Source organism: Trachymyrmex cornetzi, unplaced genomic scaffold (genome assembly GCF_001594075.2).
Source record: "Trachymyrmex cornetzi isolate Tcor2-1 unplaced genomic scaffold, Tcor1.1 scaffold16, whole genome shotgun sequence".
In the NCBI taxonomy this organism is placed as follows: domain Eukaryota; kingdom Metazoa; phylum Arthropoda; class Insecta; order Hymenoptera; family Formicidae; genus Trachymyrmex; species Trachymyrmex cornetzi.
Window position 1 is genome coordinate 654,809 of NW_017296201.1, and position 18,183 is coordinate 672,991.

Consider the following 18,183-nt stretch of genomic DNA (forward strand, 5'->3'; position numbering starts at 1 on the left):
ATGTATTTAACAAGAATAATACTAGTATTTTTACATGATTTTCTCGAAATATGTAAAATATTTTTGAAACAGACAAATCTCAAATAGGTGATGTTAGATAACATCAAATAGTGATGTTAGATAACATTTAGTTCAGTCTTCCGTATCATATTCAATTTGATTTGTAAAATGTATTTCGCCTTTAAAATATATACTTAGTTTAGAAAAAAAATAAATTCTCCACAATTTCGATATAATATTATATAAATATGTTTAATATGTTGTGGAATTATGAGATGAACGAGATTATTTTAAAATACTAACTTTCTATATATTGCATTAAATTCTATCTTTATATTAATAATCTGTCGACATAAAGGAAATTGTTTTCTTTGGTTGCTTGAAAAGATAAATTTGGCTTTTGTTATTGGCCTGTGTTCTGACTATTTTTGTTACGACTGCGTAGCAGTGATGTATCCGAAAGAGAGTAAGTTCCAGGTTCAAATACTGGTGGATATTCTAAACCAGGATAATCAGGTGGTGGAGATGTTGGTGGCGGTATGTATGGTAATACTGCAGGTACCAAGTTCTTTCTAGAATTTAGAAAGCCTTTGTTGGATGAATATCCACTGTCGTACTGAAACAAAATTAAATTATTTGGTGAATATTTTTTACTATTAATTGTTGTCAATATAAACTTAAAATATTAAAGAATTATTTTTTAAAAAAGATAAAAGTAATATAATTTCTTACATTCAACTAAATTTTGTCATATTCTTTTTCTATATATTGTCTGTATTGTTTATCATTTTTTTTTGCGTTGCTCTCATTATTTTCAATTAATCATGTAAGACGTTTATGCATTAAATAAAAAAGTAGATTTAATTATACGCACTTTTGACTTGATAGGGGATGTTATTGCATCCAGATCACTGACCGAATTGTCCGAACACAAGGTTTGAATAAACATCTGGGAAGGATTGTTGTTGTTGTGAGATGGATTAATCTCATCGTCAGAGTTTGGACTACCGGAACAAGTAGATAATGGATGCTGCGATTGATTAGAGCAATACTTATCCCGAAATAGTGCTTTATACAACCGCGGCGAATTAGTTTCTAGAATTCAAAATTATTTGTTGCCAAAACACATTACATATTATATTCAATAAGTTAATAACTATTTAATAGAAGTTACCTGATATGGTTTTCTGGGCATTTTTAGGAAGCTCCAAGGTACAGGGTTTTTGCTGTTTCGTACCGAATAAAACTTTCAGGCGACTCGCTTTCTGTACATGATCGTTCTTATCTAAGTGCATTTCAAATGCGGCACGCATTTCTTCCTGCTCGAAAGGTGATGTCGGTATCGGTGGTGGTTGATACTGTGCAACATTCTTCAGACGGTTTTTATCACAACTTGAGCTTTTCTTGTCGTTATATTTCAGTGAGTCCAGCCAGTGTTTGTCGGAAGAACTATTATCATAACGATTAGCAAAATTAAAACTCCCCTTCCGATTAATCGATACATCTTTCTTTATGCATTGCTGTGTCTCGGGCGATGTATGACTTGCGAGGTCATTACTAGATCCAGAATATCCTATGCAAAAAGTAAAAATAGATTTAATTAAAGAGAATTTCATAACGTTTAATTAATAAGACTATTCAGATACTAATTTCGTCAAGATATTAAGATTATTGTCATTTTGAATAAGTTTTTGTACATGAAATCCTTTATCATACCAATATTTCTCGGCAAAAAATCGTGCATTTTGTTGCTTTCATAATTGGGAGATTGTCTATGCTTGTTAAGCTCATAGTCTGCACTCTGATTTGGAGAATTCTGCTTGTTTGGATTTATCATGTTTTCCCAATTAAATAAATCAGCATGTCTCGGTTTTTGAGTATTCACAAGTTCTTGCACTCTTCTCTTCTGCGCATAACTTGATGAATCCCATACCTTTTTCATTCCAGTTGTCATGCATCTGCCGTGAGATTTATCATTTACGTAATTCGCTTCGCTTTCAGATCGAATAGTAACAAAATTATCCTTGATGAATTGGCAAGGCGCGTGTACATGTGTATTCTTGTTCTTCGAGTGAACATACATGATATTGTTGTTTGGTATTTCATCGCTGATCTTGCCATAAATATTACTAATATCATTCAAAGATGTGTCACTTAATTGTCTATTTTCCTCGTTGTACGTCGTCCTGTCTTTCAAGTTTCTATGCTGTACATGAACGTGATCGTTGAGCAAAGGCGTCGCACGCGTAGACATCGATTTGTTTATCATAGTACGTCGTTGCTCATCTTGTTGTGATATCACGAATTCTTCTTGCGTAAAACCTTGCAAGTTGTCCGATTTTCTACCAACAGATTACATATGTTAATGTTGTTAGATATTAAATTTATAAGGAATACTTTTGCGATATAGAAAATATATAAGATAAAAATTACCTGTCTATAGCATGCCGATAATCATTCATGTCTGTGTTTGACATATCTGTAGCATTTTGAGAAGTGGTCGAACCATAGAATGTACTACCAGCAATTGTCATTTGTAAATCGGGAGAATTCGAATTACAATCCTCTTTCCTGTGAAACATTCGAAAACGTTTTCTGCACATTTCTTTATTGTTAGTTTTGGATTATATTAAGAATGCGATTTTTTTTTGTTGAAAAGTAACAAAGATTTCCTTCTATTATATTAATGGATATTGAATCCATTAAAAGGATCCTATTAATTACAAAAAAAAAAAAGGAAACTTCGGTCAAATTCGTTGTTGGTCGCGGATAGCACAGAGATGATGACAAGTTATCTCCAAGTTATCGTCGTTAGAATTAGAATTCCATTGAGTCATATTTGCATTTTTATTTGATTTAAATCGTTAGAGCTTAAAACATTTTGTCTCATAGGATATATTAAGATTTAGAAAAATATGTTAAAAATGTTTGTGTGCAACAAAAAGATTTATATATGGTAAGTATGTCGATTTAAAATATTCTTGATATACTTACTTGTTTGGTGTCGACGTAGGAAGTACTCGTCTATAACTTCTAAATTGGGCCGTTGGAACAGGCATATTCTGATTTCTGGCACTAAGAAATTTCAAATATTTTCGATCCAAGCTCGCACCACCGCCTTCGTAATCCTTAAACGATCCGGTGTCTTTGCGTGCAGACTTTTTCAGAGAACCAAACAGTTTCTCCGAATTTGCTTTGTCAGATTGAGGTGTACATTTCAATTTACTCTTGTGGCTTTCACTATCGCTCTCATCGGTTTCGCTAAAAAGCTCAACGCTTTGATCTTGAGTGTCCGCTCCTAAAGTGCCTTTATTAACTGCGTCCAGCCACATAATCAAATTGTCTTCGGTATCAGCAGCAAAATAAAACACTGTTCCTGTGTGGTATACTTTGAAGGAATACTTTCTTGATTTCACTTCGTTAGCCGGGGATACGGTAAAACCCGTCAATATAATCAAGCAGTCAGCTTTTACACTATCCTGTAGTTTAAATCTAATCGCAAAAATACAAATTTGTATATTTAATCAGTTGTATGTATATGATTTATTTATCATATGTTTTATATAATTTTACCTGTATAACGATGAACACTTTAATACAAACCAGGCTTTTGCCCAAGCGCCACCCGCTCCTCTACTACGATATGTCAACCATCCTTCTAAATCGTTAGTACCAACGTCTCTTACGGATACATTCCTCCTCTCTAACAAGAATAATATATTTTCTTTGTATTATAAGATTCAATTTAAGAATCTATAATATATATGTTTTTGAATATAAATTGTAGAAACCTAATTTTTTAATACTGTTATCAGAACAAATATCTTAAATAAGAAAAAAAGTAATCAATTATACTTACTTGCTAATAACATATTCCGTTTTCTACTGCTTCTTGGACTATTATTAGACTTATTTAAACTACTATGCAAGCCGATACTTTTAGCTACCATCATAGCTTTGTTAACAACACTTTTCTCAATACTTTTATCCTTCTCTGATAATCTTGACTTTAAATCTGATGGTATTGTTTGTTTTGAGTATGTTATACCATCAGGACAATCGGCATTGTGAGAGTGATCAAACCTATAACAGTTTGTTATGGATTGATCCGAGCAAACGAATTTTTCAACAAATGTTTCATACTTTTCAAAAGGACATTTTTCTTCTCTTGATTGTTTGTCGTTATTTTCATTATACAATGAAGCATCAGATAAGTTTAAACGATCAAATTTTTGATCGCTTAAACTTACAGTTCGTGATTCGCCAATAAAGTCCATCGAATTTTCTGTGTAATTAAGCACATCTGAGGAATCCTTTTTATCTTGACAATCCGAATTGCTCCTAATATGATTAACACATAAACTTAAATCTACTTTTTTAAATTCTCGTTTAATGCCGAGCCTCTCTGGAACTTGAGGTTTTTGCAAATCCTCTAAAGTTTGTGAAACATTGTTTAATTTCAAATCAGTTATTGCTTGGTTCGTGTAATATTTACGAGGCGGCGGTTCTGGGGGTGTTATGTGAGATTTATTCTCAAGTTTTCGAACAGACTGAATCTTTGGTAACTCTATAAAGCGGCAAGACTGTATCGTGACCTGTGCCGAAGGCAAGTCTGCAGACTTCGCTTCTTTAGTTTGTTGCTTTATGTTAATCTTTGAAACATTATGAATAACATTCACTGAATCATCTTCAATAGACTTAGTATTATTATTTAGTGATACCATTGTACCGATATTATTCTCTCTTAATAGCACTGAGGAAAATCTTTTTTCAAGCAATTCTGTATAAGTACAGTCAACCGTTTCTAAAATTTGATCACATTTTGGCAACGTTTGGTTTCTTTCGATGCTATTGTTGTTGCTAATAATACTAGTGCTACTACTAGTACTACTATTATTACTAGCACTACTATTACTACTATTGCTGCTGCTGCTACTATTACTACTACTACTACTACTATTATTATCTATACTATTACCACCACCAATATTACCATTACTACTACTACTGCTATTATTACTGTTATTACTGTTATTACTATTATTACTATTATTGTTACTACTATTACTACTGTTATTATTATTATTATTACTACATTCACTTTTACTGTTAGATATTTCTAAGGTACCACAATCAGCATTCTCGTGATACTCGCACGCCGAATGTTTGAAATAAACAGTTTTGGGGTTTTTGTTTACAATTTCGCATTCAGTATTTAACTTGTTGACACCGTATTTCTTATTGTTTACGTCCAGTATATCATATTCAAGATTTTGATTTTTCTCCTCCGTGCTATTTTCAAGATTTACATCATTTATTGAAATGTATTCATTATCTTTATATAGATCTGTTCTTTTAGGCACTCCAAAGGCACTTGTCTGTTCGTCTGTATTCTCATACGCGATCTGTTTCTCGATGTCACTAATTTTTCGAGCGACATTACCATTGTATTTTATAGCAGATGGCTCTTTGTGCTTGCTGCTTGTATCCTTCAACTTTTTATTATCATCAACGTTTTCAACAACAGTATTAATGTTAGTTTTTGTTAAATTATTATTTGGTTTATTGATTAAGCAATGGTCAAATAAGTCTAATTTCTCAATGTGTGATAAATCATGTGCAGAGGTAGTATAGTCTTTATCTAATTTATCACGCTTTTCAACGTGTCGCATGCCGATTTCTTTATTATTCCGCTTGTTTTCATTAATACTACACGTATCACTAATAGAATTATTACATTCACCTAAAGGCACAGTCGTATCATTTAAATTATTGCTATCAATGACATTATCTCTGAATGCTTGCAAATGCTCTATATTAATATCTTTATTTACAATATTTGCACCAACATCACAGTTTTGCATAGGAGTAATCTTTTCTTTCGTATTAACTGGATGCGTGTTTTTAACATCAGTCAATTTTTCCTCAAATTGCACTTTTTTATTCGTTTGCTCATTAGTATTGTTCTTCTTTTTCGCCGATTCTAATCCTAAACACGTTTGAGGCCTTATATTTACCATTGGTACATTATCCAAACCATGGGCGCAAGATGCTGCTTTATCACGCAATTGAACAGCCGCATTGTGCTCTAATTTCAACTCCTTCCAAAACCGTTCGAGATTAATACCATGTTTGGATGTAGGACTGGCACCGGTTATTGTGGCTCGCCTTTGGACTAAGTTTCTTCGTTTAGCGTAAAGTGGTGTTTCTGCTTCACTATCAGAATCGCTACTATCTGTAGTCATTGTATCCAACATTTTAACTGCGTCTAAAATGCTCGTTGGCTCTGCACCGGATTTCTTTGGCATATGTCTACATAACAAAAGACATTTTTGTTACACATGAAAATAAAAATTTTGTAATTAATTTCAAAATAAAAAATATAATATATTAAAGGGTAGGGTGTTTATTATGCGTCGTCTACAATACACGGAGTAAGAAGCAAGAGCAAGAAATTGACCAATCATAGTCGAGTATTCTTCTGACATTCGACTGGTGGTTGATTGGTCAATTTCTTAGTCTTATTTCTTACTCCATGTATTGTAAACGACGCATTAAGGATGCGCGATATTTTAAATATCGATATTTTTGAATTTTTTTCCCCGATATTTTGTCTTACGATACTGACTATCAATGTTCTAACTTTCGATATTTGAACAAAAATATTGAACTTCCGATATGAGGTGCGTTTCGTTTTATACTTACAGTACTTGTAAGCATCATTTGTTATTTAATATTTGATAGACAACAAGGATGAATTTATGCTTACAGCGTGTGAGCGTGAATAAATGTCCCATGGTTCATTAATTAAGCGCGTGTTAGTTTAGTACGGATTAAGATTGGATTGCAATTTTTATTATTTATCATAGATATTCATTATTGTAAAAACGTATAAGATTAAGATCATATAAGTAAATAAAATAAAAATAAAATGTGTAAATGTATATATAATATATGTATATATGTTATTTTTCCAATGGTACTATATATGCAATATATACTCTCAACAAAATATATATACAATATAGTAGTTGTAATAAAAATAACATAATTTTTTTTAAATTCTGATCAAAATAGTTATTCAAAGGATTGATGAAATAACATCAAAATAATCTTCAACGTTATTTTTGCAAAAAGATTAATTTTTTGCGAACTGATACGCGATCAATAAGCATATCGATGCGTGTATCGTCTAAAAATAGAAATATCGGATCCATATCGATATCAGCAAAATCGCATATTATCGAACCGATATTTTGATGTATCAATATTTCTGTTCATGATACATTGGCTGCGTTCAGCAGACTCAACAATTTTGGAACCGTTTTATGATTCATCGCGCTGATTGGATTATGCTTTTAGATTTAAAGGAAAAGTCCTATCTCAGCGAAGAATCACAAAACGGTTGCAAAATTGTTGAGTCTGCTAAACGCAGCCATTGTGATACGAAATATCGAGATTTTTTTCTGTATCGCCCATCTTTTGTGTGTTGTGTGTGTGGGTGTGTGTGAGCTTGCGCGCGTGCGCGACACATTTACGTGGTAGGGTCCTAACATTTGCGACTTAAAATATTATAGCAAGAAAGTTTTTAAAAAATAAAGTAAAAAAAAGTTAGTGTATATTTTTATTTTAAGCAACAATTTCTGAGAGAATGAGAGTTTAAATATAATCAGTTACAATCTACGTTTACTTTTCAATTTGGGACAATAGTTTTTCTTCTTTACACCAATTGATTCATCTCCTTATTCTATGCATAAAGTATTAAGATAGTTATCAAAAAATGAATAGTTTATGAAATATTTCATATTTCATGTCAAAATGTGTTAGAATAAAATAAACAGGTGATCATATTATGAGGGCCATAGTTCGAAAAACGTGGTTTTTGAATTTGTGTAGAAATAAAATCAGTATATAAGGTTTGCGTACATAATTTTTAATGGACAGTTTTGCACTAAAATGCACTAAAAGGATAATCTTAGCTTATGTGCACAATTATTAGGGATGCACAGATATCCAGAAAACACCCGGTATCCGGCACTTTTTTACTATCCGGCCAGACAGTCGGATATCAGAAGTATCAGGTAATATATCCGATTGAAATTTTATATTGTTCGTTTGCGTCATTAATGCAGAAATTTATTCTTTTCAGCTGAATTTCTTGCGCAGTTCATCTCTTTTTCCTGTTTTTTTTTTCATGTTGAAAAGATAAAAAAAATTAATATCGCTACTTTTCCCTTGCTGTTTTTTTTTTGGAAGCCATTTTTCAGATATCCGACAGGATATCCGGGAAAACGTCCGGCCGGATAATTGTTCTATCAGATATTGGATATTCGAAAAAAAAAAATGACGCCGGATATCCGGTATCCGATAATCGTGCCCAAACTTCCGCGCCCTAATCATTACAAATTATCAGTACCTAGAGAACAGTATAAAAGTTATTTAAAAAAAATGCTTTTCAAATTTTAATTTAAAAAATTAATATTTCAGTAATGCATCAAAGAAAAAAGTTTTATATAGGAACTTATAGAGCTATTTTCATCTGTATATTCTTGAGAAATTGCTCACCTTTTCCGGAACACTTTGTATATACGCACATGTTATCAGATAAGAAAGAATATTAGCAGGACCACAAATAATAAAAGTACATATAGAAAGGTAACTTACCTAGGTGATGGCATTGCAAAGTCAGATATTGTTAATAATTCTGGTCTAGGCGATGGAAGACTACGTCCTTGTGTTGCATAAGAAGTATTTCTGTTACATGGAAGTTTATATGGTTTTATGTAAATTTTGCCATAAACTTTAGCATGTCTTGGTCTACGTTTTATAGTCAAAAGCATTTCTGCTGGACTTTCACGAAACAATTCAAGCAAATTTTTTCTCTCCCAACCAACTACTGTTTGATAATTCACCTAGTACAGAGATTTAGATACATTTTGGAATTATATAATTTGTCAAAATTTATAATATATAAGAAGTACATAAATATAAGACATTACTTGAACTATCTGATCACCTTCCATCATTTTGCCAGATTGATGTGCGGCAGATCCAAGTTTAATTTCAGTTATCTGGTGTACTCCATGAAAAGATGGTAAAATATAAAAACCCTAAAAGAGATAATACTCCAATAATTAAACAAATTACACTTGTATATGGTATAATATAAGCATTTGTAAAAAGTATATAAATAAAAAAAATATTTTGATATATATGAAGAAAATGTTATCAGGAAACAGCAATCACATTATGATTAAAAAAAAAATGGTTTTTTAAATTATTAGACGATATCGCGTCCCTAAGAGGGTAAAGAAGACATAGTTATTTTTAGAAATTTAGATTATAATTCACAAATGCAAATATTATTAAAAATGTTTATTAAATATTATTTTTTAACAATTATGTCATTATTAAGAATGCATTTCAATATTAAAAATGTATAGTTCACGTCAAACATATACTACAGATTATCAGTATTAGCAGTGACTTCCAAAATAAAGCCTAAAATATAAAGCTTGAAATATTTTACAATATAAAAATTTTTATTTAAATAAAATATTTCTATCCAATTAAAAATAATGTAATCTATTGAATAGATATAAAAGTAGTAAGGAATTAAAATAACGATATAAATAACGGTTGAATTCATTATCATTACTGCAAAAATATAATTACGTTACCGGTATTGTTAAAAACAGAAAAAATAATGGTAACGGTTACAAATAACGCGTTAGGCATGAAAAACAACTGAAAATCACAGGCAACCCTGATAAAATTAAACCAACATGACATATAATTAATATTTTTCGTATAATATTCTGAGAACTGAACATAATGAGATAAATAATTGAAAAATTGTTAGACTATAAAAAACATACCAAATCATCGCTGGATTTCTTTTTTAATGTTGCCAAATCTAAACTTGCAGGCTGTAATATCATAGGATCAACAATATCTTGAATAATATGATCTGCTAACGTTGCTAGTCGACTACAAGTTGTTCGAATTTCTTGGACTGGCTTTTCAGCAAATCTATCTCTTTGTGCACATGTAGCCATCTCTATTGATATTTTCATCAATTCAGCTTTCTTAGCATGGTATTCTATGTGTCCATTAAATGGAGGATAATCCATCCATCTCACTAAAGGTTTGACCACCATCATAATGGATGCTACATCTGACAATGTTTGAGTGCTAACTGATTCGGAATTTTTTTGCCGACACAACTCCTTATGTAAGCTGTGCGCTTGGCTCGATAGTCGCAATGCCAGCAACTGCAGATTCTCTTTATCCAGTTCATAGTGAAAACTCTTAAGATACTCTACTGCGTTAAGAATGATCTCCTGATGACCGAGCTTTATTACACCCAAACGTTCTAAATCTTGCGATTGTACATTCAATAATTGTTGTCCGTTGACATCATGATTTAGAAAACTATGAATATAGGGATGTATAGTATTATCCAAACCTATGACATAAAATAATGAACTCATGATAACATTCCCGCATGACTTACAATAGTAATTATTTAAGATGTTATTTAATATTTATGCAAACTGAAATGCCAGGTTCAAGCAACATCTCACTTTATCCTATAACTAAATTTAACCACAAATTCTTGTAGAATTTTAAAAGATACATAGTATTTATTGTGAAAAATATTACTTTGGTCGAGTAAGACAAACCCGGATCTCTAGTATTCCGTGCAAGCGTCCTAAGCTTTTAGACCACAAAGGACTTAGCAATATTCTTTGCAATAGCCAATCTGTTATTGCTGATACTTTGGTGATCTAAAGGATTAGGACGCTTGCATGGAATGTTAGAGATCCAGGTTTGTCTCCAAGCCGAGGTAATATTTTTTGCAATAAGTTCTTTATAGGATTTAAGATATATGTAATTAAATTTGGAAAGATTATTAATATTTCAGATGGATTGTGTTGAAAGTCTGCTAATAACAGAGCAAAATCATATTTCTGAGATTCAAGAATTCATTCATTTCAAGAATTTATTCATTTCAAGAATTCGTATATGTATTGATTTAACACCTAACTTTGATCGTCAAGTGGCATCTCTTATATTTAGGTGAATGTAAATAGTTTTTAAATATCTGCATAAGTCGATAATTTTCCTCTATATTGACAAATCTACTCCCAATATAATTTAAGTTTTAAATCATAAGAAATGGGATTTGATCATCTCCAAGCAGTTACTTATTATTGATTTATTGTTGTATTAAGACACACTATTCATTCATAAATTGCTTCTGACTTTTGTTCTATTACTAATAGCTTATTAAAAGATTATTAATAACTTTATTAAGTTTATTAATGACTGTTGTAGAGAGCCCTATAAGATCTAAACAAATATGTTGCCAATCTGTTGTCTTACTAGTGGTTTGTTTATTAATTCGTCTTATTATATCAATAGAATATGCTGCTTTGATTGTATGCAATTACATTTCTGATAACTGGAAGTATACATAAAATGATATGTAAAAAAGATTATAAGGTGTAAAAATAGTCACAACAAATTAATCAAACATTTGCTACACAGATTAATATTAGACATTAAATAATTATCAGTTAGAGTAAACTGTTAAGATATTAATTAATAATTAGTTTTTTATAAGTTAAAATAAAAATTAATTAAAAATTGACACAGTCAGAGAATAAATCAAAGTAGATAGAAACAAAGGAAGGCGTATGTATAAACAGAATGGACAGAATGGAGCTTGATACGCAAAACTAGATAGGATTCCGACATATTTTTATGACCCAATTTTTCCATGTCTAACTGGAGATGTACTGTCAGACTGATTAAACATTTTCGTCGTACCTTTCAACCACTCGCACACTTGATCCGCTTTCCATTCGGCTATATTTACATACGCCATTGCAAAAATACAAATTGATTCAAGCACAAACAAGTTCCCATAGATCTGACACTTTGTTCGAGGCTGTTCCAATTTTTACTCGCTCTTATTATCCACTTTGATAGTTCCACAAAAGTAGGTACATAAAAATAAGTTAATGGCGCGAGCAACACGAATGAGCACGAATCAGCATGCGTTCGGAAACGCGCTGATAACAAAACAGGCTGCGTTCAGAAATTCACCCGGATGCATCCAAAGACATAAGACCTAATTTACATAGTGCACTTACTAACTAGTGACTTTCTATTAAATTATTTTAATTTCAGCAATATATGTATAGAATATATATATTTAGGACCACTTTCACCATCGTCAGTTTACTTGTAGCGTTTTTCATTGGCAAAACTAGTGCGCACTCAGGGCATATTAAAGCTGTTGTACATATTAAAGCTGTGCTGCCCAAAATTTATTTTATCAAATAGCACAATAAAATGTATCGAATATTTCACGGTTTAATTCGTTTATATATTTTTATTAAACGTATATCTTTATTTCGATTTTTGTACAACGGCTTTAAAGTGCACTGAGTGCGCACTACTAGTTCTACCAATGAAAAACGCTATTAACCAGCCGAGTAACTAACGAAATAGAAAGGGATAGAACTATTTCTATTTCTTTCTATTTCATTACAGTTTCTAGGCAATCAGCGCTCAACGTCAAAGCGCTGTTTGTCCATATGAGGATTCAAAAACAGCGAGAAAGGCGAGAAATACCTAAAATGTACGCGCATGAGCATGGAAGATGATTGCAGCGCATGCTCACGTCGTAGTATTGGCGTGGCTGTGACATACTTCCTAACCTCAATAATTGTCAACTTTAAAAATTGATATCTCGGTTCACAGAGCAGAGCGACGCTTTTCTCTGCCAAATTCATTCATTTCACGAAAAAAAACTACGTCGATTAGTATTTCTTTAAATGAATCTTTGCGTTTGTGTATGCTAAATCAACCAAGTACCTAAAATAAAAGACAAAACCAGAATAAGACCAATCAACGGTGACGTCGACAGGAAAATAACTAGGCATTCTTACGAAAGTACGAATGTTCAACGTGTCAGTCCAACGTGTACAAAAACTCCGGGGAAGGTATATTGCCTTCGACAAGGATTATTTCGCAAGCTATTCAAAATTGCTAACTACCCTATTTTGTGCATTATCGCAATAATTATCGTAGCTTTTAACGGTTTTTCACTGTATCTTTACAAGGATCTTAATTTTTCAATTTGTTTATCAAAACTTACACGGCTGATTGTCACTGTACAAATATGACGTGTGTATATTATTGAATGTACTGTGGATTGTACAAAATAGATTTTATTTTAATTATTTTATCTTAATGTATATTATGAACCGAAAGTAACGTTCTGTATTATAAAACGTGTGTCATATGTATATATGCGAATTACTATTTACTGTCTCATTGATTTATTTTTTCTTCTGCAAATAAATCATATTATTTTTTTATCACTTTTATTTACATTCTTAACAATTACCTTTATACCTTGATAATAATTAATATTTTACACGTGAATGTATTATTCATTTTCTTTCTTTTCATGACTGTAGAATCAAAACTGATTGTTTCATAAGGAGGAGAAGAAAAGTAATGAAATATTTTTTTTTTTAATAGAAAGTTGAGATATATTTCTTATAATTCTAGGAAAAATGTAGTTTGTGAAAAAATATCTTCAAGTTTTAAAAAAGTTCAAAAGACATTACCAACATGAACAAGACTTCGCAAAGTTAGTATATTATGAATATTTATATATATATATATATATATATATTATGCATTATTCTCTGGTATACCTATAAGCACCGAAGATATATGTTACAGGAACTGGGCAAACATTAAAGTTTGTGAGTTTAGTTACTCTCACAGTTCAAAATGCTATGGTTGGCCTTAGCATGCGATATTCACGTACCAGAGCAGGAGACATGTTTCTTTCTTCTACTGGTAAATATTCTAAACTGCGTTACACGTAACAATCTTAATATAATCTTCATATAATATAGAAAATCCTTGTTTCATTCACAGATAACTATGTCATTTTTCTTTTTTAGCTGTTGTAATGGCTGAAGTAGTCAAATTGATTACCTGCCTTATATTAGTATATGTCGAAGAAGGAAACTTTGAGAAATTTTACAAAGCATTACATATGACAATCGTGAAGCAACCTATTGACACTTTGAAAGTTTGCGTGCCATCCCTTTTATACATTATTCAAAATAATTTACTTTATGTTTCTGCATCTAATTTAGATGCAGCTACGCATCAGGTAAGAAATATCACTAAATGTTCTGTCTACTTCTAAAAGATGTAGGAGAATAACAATTAATATGAATTAATAAATATTTATTAATATGTGAATAACCGATTGGTTATTTATATATGAAAAAGTTGTTAGCTCCACTTAAAATTTTTTTGAGTGAAAAAACTTTTCTCATTTAAGCTGGCGTAAGAAATTTCTATTTATTAAAATGTTCTTGAATGGTTTTGCAGCTGGAGGAAAGATTTAGTTGATTTTGAAATTGAAGTGTCCATCACTTTTTTTTTCTTTTATAAATGCAGAAACAGTTAATATCGAATTAAACAGAATTTTTATGATTTTGAAGCATTTTTATTATCATTTTAATATTATAAAGAAGTGACACATTACAAAACACAATATTTAGATATTAATTTGAAAAAATATTTTTTTTAATTTTTATGTTAAATTGAAATAAAAATGAAATATTGACCAAAAAAAATATTGACTAAAAAAAAAAGAAATTTATAAAGAAACAAATCAAAATTAAAAAATGAATAAATCTAGGCTGGTTAGATTATATTTAACTTTTTCTGCAACTTGACCTACTTTTTCTCTTGATTTTAAAGGATTTGTAACATTTTTGAAACGTTTAATTCGTAACTAAGAAACAAAGGAATTCAGAGATTTCAAAATATCTTACATTTTTTTATTTGTGGATATAATTTCTTTTACATATCGGTTACTCTCTTCTATATATATGTGTGTGTGTGTGTGTGTGTGTGTGTGTGTGTGTGTGTGTGTGTGTGTGTGTGTGTGTATGTGTGTGTGTGTGTGTGTGTGTGTGTGTGTGTGTGTGTGTGTGTGTGTTGTATAGTAAAGTTTATTATATATTTGAAATAAATATATTTTCAGGTCACGTATCAGTTGAAAATTTTGACGACAGCCTTCTTCGCAGTGACGATATTACGTAGATCTTTACACACTACCCAGTGGGGTGCTCTTGTACTCTTGGTTATTGGAGTGGTTCTGGTACAATTGGCACAAACTGTAAAAGCACAGTTACCTTCGGGTATTGAACAAAACCACTGGTTGGGTTTTTCTGCCGCTTTAAGCGCGTGTTTCATCTCCGGCTTTGCTGGAATTTATTTCGAGAAGATCCTCAAGGGCTCCGACATTTCCGTGTGGATGCGAAACGTGCAATTGAGTGTGTTATCTATACCGTTCGGCCTAAGCACATGTTTTTTACAAGACAGTAGTATTATACGCAAGCAGGGCTTCTTTTTCGGTTACGATTTGTTCATTTGCTACCTAGTGGTCCTGCAAGCGGGTGGTGGACTGATTGTAGCTATGGTAGTCAAATACGCTGATAACATATTGAAAGGATTCGCTACGTCTTTAGCTATCATAATTTCTTGTATAGCTTCCGTTTATCTATTCGATTTTCACTTGTCATTCCAGTTTACTCTGGGTGCATTCCTGGTCATCTGTTCGATTTTCCTTTATAGTCACCAACCGAAAACTACATCCCTCGATAAACATACATCTGCTGAGAAAGTCTGATAGTAGCGAAAATATAAGTATTTTTCACGAGGTAGTACTCGACTTAAGTCTTAAATTCTTATTAACAGTTAATATTGAATTGACGATACATGGACTTTTAAATACTTATCTACTTAAGAGTAGAAACAATTTAAATGCATTAATTAAAATAATTAATACATTTAAATAGCACAAAAAAGATTATATTTATAGAGACTTAGAAAATGCTATTTTTGAAAAAAAATGGTGCAATCATTCGTAAGCTTTTTGTCTTAAAAAAGGATGAGAGAATTATCATGTCGTATATGTATATGAGAGTCACGAGTGCAATCACGTTTTTATATCCGATTTTCATTCTGAATTATTTATGATCAAGATGAAAAAGTTAAGAACGGTAAACAAAATATATATAGAGATATTAAAACGAAATTATTTACCTATTTGTTATGAATATAATAACACTATATATATACTCATATTTATTTTTATATAGCTTCCAGTTCAATTAAAATGTATTGATATAGGCCAGTAAGTTGTATTCACACTGTGTACTTAATTTAAATAGACTTTAATAAATACAATTTTTACGAAAATTTTTTTATGTATACACAATAATATCGTTTTTTTTTTTTCAGAATACAAGATTCCAACTTTTAAAATATTTGTCAAATCATGAAATAAAACTATATTTGTATGAAAATTATGTTTAAATATAGCGCAAGTTTTACGTCATATTCTAAAAAAGAAATTTATAATATTTCAGCCTCTATAATTATTTCATTATATTTCATGATTGCATAATTAGATCAAATTTGTTAATTAACTCGTCGCGGTTTATCAATTCAGTTACATTAATGTGCTTATATAGATAATTTGTTTTTGTGTTGATACAAATCATTTCTAATTAACAGTTTCAGTTGCTATTTGTTCCAGTTATCTCGCACAAAATTTTGGATTAAAAAATCTTTATATTACGCGCGCATTTATAAATTTTATTTTCGCGCGGTTGGCCAACCTACTATCGAGATTCAGCCGATATTTCATTGGACAGGTTTCTTTTTTCGAACGTGCTGATTGAACGTCGGGAATACGAATCTTGGGTTTCCGAAAATTCTCTATCGAACAGCCAATCGCCGCGTTCAATGGATGTGTCGTAGATACGATACGATGAGATATCACTGATATCAGTGCTTACGGAGCATTTGCGTGAGTGAGACATCAAATTTTTCATCTCTGCTGATCTTTACGCGTACGTATAAATACCTACGGCGACCATGAGCGAGCCTCAGTTAAAGAAAACGAAGACCATGAGTTCGTTAAACCAGCTGAAAGACCTCACTACGATTGTCGCCGATACCGGCGATTTTCAAGGTAATAAATTCGAATTCGATTAGTAACGACGGTAAATACTTGTAATTTGTAATACGTCAGCGTGTAGGGGATGGGAGGAGGGAGATCTTGCACACTTGCACTTTTTTCGAATGCGTCCCACGTGACCTCTTCGAATCTTAATAAGTCTGCAGATCTATGTCTGTAACTCTTAACGCAAATTTCGTTATCATTATAACGCCACTGCGCAGCTTTTTTATCATGGTGAAAGAGCTGTGCAGCAGCGTTATAATTACAACGAAATTTATGTTAAGAGAGTTATAATAGAATAGGCCTGCTGTTCTCTATGTTGTTGCTCTACAACTTTTATTCTTGTCAAATATCAAACGTGTATTTATTTCACTTTAAGCTCTAAACTCTAAAGGATACGTACACTAGTTTAGCTATGATTATAAGCACTTTAAGGTATATTATCATGGTTATCTTAAATTGTTATATTTTATTATACGATTTGTAATTTTTTTTGTTTCCGTTGTCTAATTCGAGTATTGATTGTTATCTTGGCACTATTATTAAATATTAAAACTTGCGCCACTTTTAAGACATCCTATATATGGGGGATAAGACACTTGAATATCTCGAAAAGAAATCTTTAATTTTAGAAAAAAATGTTCTAGACAAGAGTTGTATTGTCTGATGGGAGATAAGTAATGATAAAAAAGAAGAAAAATTGAAAAAATTGATTTTTCGAAGCCATTTTTTTAAATAGAATTGTATGATTTTTTATATTAGATTATGGTTTATACCAATTGTGATTTTTTTGATACCAGAATAAAGTTTATACTTTAATACTTTTATATGAAGAATAATTTTAAAAAATTATATTATCTAAAAGGAAAATTACATTCTATTTAAAAAAAACGGCGATAACTTTTATGTGACCTTGAAGAATCGTTTTTTTTTTCGATAATAGATTTTACCATTACCTTCAAACTATATAACTTTTGGAACATTTTTTCTAAAGTTTCTCTTCAAAATATTGATCGAACGATAAGATTAGATGTGAACGAAAAATGCTATATTCGATGAAGGAAATTTTGCACGCCTTAAGCCGATTCTACATTAGTTGCAGG

The 18,183-nt window shown here is 31.2% G+C and overlaps 3 protein-coding genes and 1 long non-coding RNA gene across 4 annotated transcripts in view; 3 read left to right on the forward strand and 1 right to left on the reverse strand.

The window, feature by feature from the left end:
- Positions 1-268: 268 nt before the first annotated feature.
- Positions 269-12,036, reverse strand: cnk (connector enhancer of ksr). Its single transcript, XM_018503582.1, has 12 exons — positions 11,836-12,036; positions 9,879-10,468; positions 9,000-9,110; positions 8,665-8,912; positions 3,860-6,312; positions 3,574-3,703; positions 2,995-3,492; positions 2,434-2,571; positions 1,717-2,342; positions 1,175-1,573; positions 875-1,095; positions 269-616 (listed from the first exon to the last, which is right to left on the reverse strand). The coding sequence occupies exons 1-12, from the start codon at positions 11,891-11,893 to the stop codon at positions 404-406; spliced, it is 5,685 nt and encodes a 1,894-aa protein (XP_018359084.1). The 5' UTR covers positions 11,894-12,036; the 3' UTR covers positions 269-403.
- On the forward strand, positions 2,728-11,724 carry LOC108758657 (uncharacterized). Its single transcript, XR_001939956.1, has 3 exons — positions 2,728-2,832; positions 11,020-11,024; positions 11,715-11,724. It is a non-coding gene; the product is annotated as an uncharacterized LOC108758657 (long non-coding RNA).
- Positions 12,037-12,739: 703 nt separating the features above from the next.
- Ugalt (UDP-galactose transporter) lies at positions 12,740-15,916 on the forward strand. Its single transcript, XM_018503666.1, has 5 exons — positions 12,740-13,016; positions 13,591-13,672; positions 13,768-13,887; positions 13,995-14,209; positions 15,095-15,916. Exons 2-5 carry the CDS (start codon positions 13,654-13,656, stop codon positions 15,740-15,742), a joined length of 1,002 nt encoding a protein of 333 aa, XP_018359168.1. The 5' UTR covers positions 12,740-13,016; positions 13,591-13,653; the 3' UTR covers positions 15,743-15,916.
- A 971-nt stretch (positions 15,917-16,887) lies between these two features.
- The window catches only part of Taldo (transaldolase), a 3,966-nt gene continuing 2,670 nt past the window's right edge, over positions 16,888-18,183 (forward strand). Inside the window, exon 1 of the mRNA XM_018503665.1 lies at positions 16,888-17,092. Coding sequence (XP_018359167.1) covers positions 16,996-17,092 — 97 coding nt within the window. The 5' untranslated portion in view covers positions 16,888-16,995. The remainder of the gene's footprint in view (positions 17,093-18,183) is intronic.

Coding starts and splice junctions, on each gene's coding strand:
- cnk (XM_018503582.1), bottom strand. CDS start 11,893: ATGGCGTATGTAAATATAGCCGAATGGAAAGCGGATCAAGTGTGCGAG. Junction 8,913..8,999: donor AAGGTGATCAGATAGTTCAA/GTAATGTCTTAT, acceptor TCTCTGTACTAG/GTGAATTATCAAACAGTAGT. Junction 2,343..2,433: donor TATCGGCATGCTATAGACAG/GTAATTTTTATC, acceptor ATCTGTTGGTAG/AAAATCGGACAACTTGCAAG.
- Ugalt (XM_018503666.1), top strand. Junction 13,888..13,994: donor CATGTTTCTTTCTTCTACTG/GTAAATATTCTA, acceptor TTTCTTTTTTAG/CTGTTGTAATGGCTGAAGTA. Junction 14,210..15,094: donor TAGATGCAGCTACGCATCAG/GTAAGAAATATC, acceptor ATATATTTTCAG/GTCACGTATCAGTTGAAAAT.